Source organism: Alligator sinensis, unplaced genomic scaffold (genome assembly GCF_000455745.1).
Source record: "Alligator sinensis unplaced genomic scaffold, ASM45574v1 scaffold453_1, whole genome shotgun sequence".
In the NCBI taxonomy this organism is placed as follows: Eukaryota; Metazoa; Chordata; order Crocodylia; family Alligatoridae; genus Alligator; species Alligator sinensis.
In genome coordinates, this window is record NW_005842485.1 from 1177254 (window position 1) to 1182217 (window position 4964).

General features: G+C 60.3%; 1 protein-coding gene across 2 annotated transcripts; it reads right to left on the reverse strand.

Annotated features, from left to right (window-relative positions):
* Positions 1–171: 171 nt before the first annotated feature.
* Positions 172–4958, reverse strand: LMAN2L (lectin, mannose binding 2 like). Of its 2 annotated transcripts, XM_025212792.1 has the most exons (8): positions 4678–4958; positions 4255–4372; positions 3160–3242; positions 2292–2324; positions 1666–1827; positions 1461–1575; positions 1074–1193; positions 172–925 (listed from the first exon to the last, which is right to left on the reverse strand). In XM_025212792.1, exons 1-8 carry the CDS (start codon positions 4816–4818, stop codon positions 783–785), a joined length of 915 nt encoding a protein of 304 aa, XP_025068577.1. In that variant the 5' UTR covers positions 4819–4958; the 3' UTR covers positions 172–782. The 2 variants fall into 2 exon arrangements, with proteins under 2 accessions (XP_025068577.1, XP_006031258.1); XM_006031196.3 differs by lacking the exon at positions 2292–2324 and having other exon boundaries at positions 174–925.
* Positions 4959–4964: the final 6 nt, after the last annotated feature.

Consider the following 4964-nt stretch of genomic DNA (forward strand, 5'->3'; position numbering starts at 1 on the left):
CATCCGTGAGACAGGGGACTGGGCCTGGCGCAACAGCCCCAAACCTGCTGGATTAACCTAACCCTAGTGTCCTTGCCCACTGGGAGCTAGGGTCTGGCGGTGTTTCCATCACCCACATGGTGAGCATGGGCGCTTAACAAAGCCAGACTGAGGCAGGTGAGTGGGGCACTGGTTGGTTTACTCCCAAGCCCCGCCATGTACAGAGGCCTGATGCCAGGAGGGCTGCGCTATTGCCCTGCTGTGGTTCCCCCGCCGCCACCTCATAAAGGCTATGAACAGTGGAGGCCACATGGATGTACGTGGGGGCAGCTCCCCACCCTCACCCTGATAGGCCCTTCTCCAGCAGCTGGGGCCATGGTGAGAGTCTCCATCCATTCAGACTCTGACCCTCCAGGCCTTGAGGTAGCATCACCCGTTGTTCCGCTTGGCGCACTGACTGAGGCATGAGCTGCTGAGCCAGGCTTTGGGGGCAGCTGTGAGGCTCTGACAGCAGTGCCCAAAGGCAGGAGGCCAAGGCAGCTCCCCCAGACAGCAGCATATCGGTCCCAGTAGTTCACAGAGCTAGGCCTGGCACCCAGGGTGGTGGGGTGGTCTTGGTGCGACTGTGAGGGCCCTGGCCATGTCCTAGACCTAGGGCCAAAGTTCGAGGCACTGATGGCAGGCGCTCAGGGACAGGGGAAGCAGCAGCTCCAGGCACAAGGCAGAGACCCAGGAGCACTGGGATTCTGGTGCAGGGGCTAGAGGTGCGCTGGCAGCACTTAAGCCCCTATGCCAGCCACAGCTCAGTAGAAGTGCTTGCGGCTCTGCTCCTGCCACTTGTTGTAGACTATGATGCCAATGACAACAGCAAAGACAGCGGCCACCAGGGAGAAGAAGACGATGAGGAAGAGGGCCAGGCCGCTCATGGGCTCCAGTGGCACGTCCACTGCAAGAGGCAGGTGATGGCATGAGCCTGCTGCCGCCGCCCCCCCCCTCCGATCCTTGAGAACCCATGCCAGCCCTGCAGAGAGGCTTGGCTGGGCCCTAAGCCCCTGGTGCTGGGCACATGGCTGCAGCCTCCTTCCCTCACTCACAGCCGGGGAGCTTCATGTTGTCCACGACAGGCAGGAAGACCTCACGGTCCCACTTCTCCTCTTCGGGCGTGCGCTCCACTGTGAGCTGGTAGAGCTTCAGTGAAATAATGTCGTGGTTATCTGTGGGCACAGGAGGGCATGTGGGCACTGTATCAAGCTGTAGGCAGGCCCCCAGGCACGGGGAAGCCATGTGTGAGGGACCCAGGCACCCAAGGGGCTCTTGCAGGCCGACTCCACCTTGCTCTGGTGGAAACATCTTGGGCTCCAGTAAGCGCCAGGTGCCACGGCATTGCGTAACAGCCTGCCGGGCTGCTAGGAAGGGGGGCCCTTGATCCCAGAGCACCTCATCCCTGTGGAGCCTGGCACTGGGGACAGGGGATCCTATACCTGAGAGGTCCCCGGTGACAGAGGAGGTGCCGAAATAGTAGCCTCGTGGCAAGCGCACGCCCGGTACGTCAACACAGTCTCGCCACTCGTGCTTTCCGTCGATGTCTATCATGACCTGGAGGACAAATGGACAAACCAGCTCTCAGGTGGGGTCATGCCACGCATCCCACCCTAGACTGCCGCTGCCCCCCAGCCCCATGCTCACTGTGAGGCGCCGCTTGACATAGCGGATGACAAGGAAGGTGTCATGGTCCAGGTTGCGCACCATGGCAGTGCAGCCACCCAGCTCTGTGGGGCGTCCATCGTGGTCGTGGTCATAGCTCAGGGACCCATTATTCACCATGGCAGAGATGTAGGGGAACACACGCTGCAGTGGGAGGAGAGGAGACCTGAGCAATCACTCACACTTCACTGCTAGTTGCAGGGAGCAGGGCTTCTGGGCACAGCTCTGAGCTGAGGCAGCTAGGCTGGAAGCCGTGGCTATCATGGCTGTAGCCTCCCACCAGCTAAACAGAACCCCCCAGGAGATGCCCCTCAGCTCTGTTTATGGCCACCTGCCCCAGATGCATGCTGCTGAGAGCCCCCATAGCACATTTGGCCTCGTGTGAAATCTGGGGAAGCCTGGCTGCAGGGATATGCAGGCCATGGCAGCCTCTAGGTCTGTACATCACCAGCCATGGGCTGCAGTCTCTCCCCTCCACCAGATGGCCAAGGGAAGGTGCTGCAAACTCCCCCCTCCTCCAACCACGAAAACCAGGGAAGCCACAGTTGCATGCAGGAGAGGCTGAGCACTGGTGTAGCCCTGGCAGCTGCCCCCCCGTGAGTGGGTACCTGATTTCCAGGGGTATAGCGCCTCTTCTGAGCCTGAGTCCCCAGGGGGAGTGCAAAGCAAAAGAGGTACAGAAGCGAGACAGTCACAAACCTCAGACCCTCCAAGAGAGGCCATCTCAGGAAAAGCAGAGCCAAGGAAAGCTGCCCTAACCCCAAGACCCTGGCCACCCTTCCTTGGGGGTCCCTTCCAGCCCAGCCTGTGGAGCCAGACAGGAACCTGAGAGGCTGGATCAGACTCAGGCTGGGCTGGGAGAAGGGTTCCCAGTTCTCCAGAGTTGCTGATCTGTGCGCTGAGGTCAGAGGCAGCCAGACCCCAGGTCACAGAGAGACAAGGGATCCTGCCACACACTCCCGGACAAGGGCCTTCCCGGAACCAGGTGATACCTTTGTTTGGGGCAAAAAGCAGCTAGAAAGATGCCCCTTAGCTCATGGATTCCCTTCCCTACTGATGCCCCAGAGCGATCAAGACTGGAGGACAGGTCCAGGCTAGAGCAGAGCTCAGCGCGTGATGGGATTCAGAGGCCCAGGAGGAGATTCGAGGTGCTGGCACAGGCAGTGGGGGTCCAGGATGTGCCTCCAGAGTTGAGGGCTCTGTGCTGCAGACCGGGCTCTACTGCTTCCCTCTTCCCAGCTTGGCAGTATCCCCTGCCCTCAAGGGGTCAGCACTCACTCTCTCTTCTCCCCCAGCTGGCAGCCATGTCTATGTCTGTTGCTCTTGCTCTGAACATAGAAGGGGCTATGGGTGGCCACCACGCATGGACAAGGCACCAGAGGAGGCAGTGGGAGAGAGAAACTCAGGAGAGAGGCAGAGGGCCCCACAGGTGCCAAAAGCCATGAGCCAGCCAGGCGGCCTCCCAGTGCCCCTCACCTCCTGCTGCTTCTCCTCATTGGGATATGTGTCCACAAACACGCCCAGCCCCAGGAAGTTATCCTTGCTCCCGAAGACGGGTCCTGCATGAGGGGGGAGGGAGAGAGAGATTGTCAGCCATCTGCCACCCTATGTCGTTCTGGACAGGGCCCTGAAGTCACACCCCGAGGGTAAACCAAGTCATGAGCCCCATCAGGAGCCACAACCCAGTTCATCCACCTGACACACAGAGAAGCCTCCACTTGGCAGTGATAGCATTCAAAGGCCAGTCAGATCACGTGGCTGAGGTCAGTGACCCAACCTGTACTGCTTAAGAGAGAAGCTGTACCCTGGAGGCACATAACCCCACCAACTCCTGGCAATGCTCTGAGCAGCCAGAGCAGAGAGTAGCCACAGGGGGTCCAAAGCTGCAGAGCCGAGGGAAGCAGTGGACTCTCGATCACTGGAGAGATTCAAGGAGACGTCAGATAGCTGCTGGGCTGGGATGATCTAGGCGTGGCAATGCCTGTGTTCTGCTATGGGGCTTCTGGGCTTTGCCGGCTGTCCTCCCTGCCCCACGTAGCAGCAGACAGGGCGGGTTTAAACCTTCCCCAGAGGTACTGGGTTATGGCTGCAGCTCAGGCTGGGGATGGGGACTGGGCTGTGGCAATGCTCCTGCTGGGACTCAACCCTGGGGGTTCCTGGCTGGAGAGTCTTGCTGTCTGCTCAGGCTCAGACTAATGCTGCATTGGGGTCTCCCCTGCTCAGACTGGTACGGCTTTGCCTTCCTCTGTAGCGGGGGCATGGCTTCTGCCTGGGATCATTTATCATCTGTTAACCACCTTTTACAGGATGGTGGCTGCCCTGGTCCCCCCTGTTTTCCTTGCAGCAGGGTCAGGACCGATGTCTGGTGTGGTACGAGGGCTGATGATTATTTTGCGGAGAGTTTAGATGATGGACATGTCTGGGAAGGTTTGGACGGGGCTGCCTCAGGCAGGGGGTTGGCCCAGCTGTGACCTCCGCTGGTCCCTTCCCGCCCCACTTTTCTTGTGAGTCTACAACTGTCTCCCCGTGTTTCACCACCACCTTCCTCAAAGCCACTCCCTGGGCTAGCACCTGTCTGCATGCGGTCCTTGGTGTACCAGAGGGCGAACCCATCGCCGTTGAGGTTCTTCTTGCCCTGGCCATGGATCTTGAAGTGGACCTGCATCTCCCAGTCCCGCAGATAGCAGGGCTGTGAAGTGGAGAGCATAGGCATGGTCAGGGGCATGTGGATACCACAGGCCCAACGCTCCCTAGCTCCAAGGCAGGTCCCTTGGGCATCACGGCCATGCAGCCAGCACCTTTACACCCGAGTGTCTGGTTTCCTCACAAAGCAATTATCCCCCAGCGAAGCTCATTAGGAGCGGGGAGTCCATTAGATCAAGGAAACAAAGGGAAAGTGAAGGGGGGGGTCCTATTCCTCCCTGCTCTGCATACCGACCCGAGTCCAGGCTAGAGCTGACAGCCAGCCCCTTCATCCCGCGCTGCAGCACTCACCACGCGGTTCCAGACGGCGCCCTGCCGGCTCTGCTGGTCAGGTGTCAGGCGGATGAACTGGGTCATGACCATGGCGTTGCCCAGCAGGTCCCAGAGCGCGGAGCTGGATGAGCCCACGCCTGGGGGCAGGGAGGGAAGCATCTGCACCCACTGTGGCCTGGGGGGCAGTGCCTGACTCCCCCCAGCCCTTCCCCCAGGGCTGCAGGCTCAGCCCCCACCCTGTGACCAACTAGCTGCCCCCCAGGTGCCCTCAGCTCCGCCCCTGGGAAACAAAGGCCCGCCCCCAC

Bases quoted from the DNA above. Each gene is read 5' to 3' on its own strand.
- LMAN2L (XM_025212792.1), bottom strand. From the start codon at position 4,818: ATGCTTCCCTCCCTGCCCCCAGGCGTGGGCTCATCCAGCTCCGCGCTC. The intron at 4,373-4,677 runs GTGAGTGCTGCA...TCCACTTCACAG, and splicing joins GCGCCGTCTGGAACCGCGTG to CCCTGCTATCTGCGGGACTG. The intron at 926-1,073 runs GTGAGTGAGGGA...TGCCTCTTGCAG, and splicing joins CAACATGAAGCTCCCCGGCT to TGGACGTGCCACTGGAGCCC.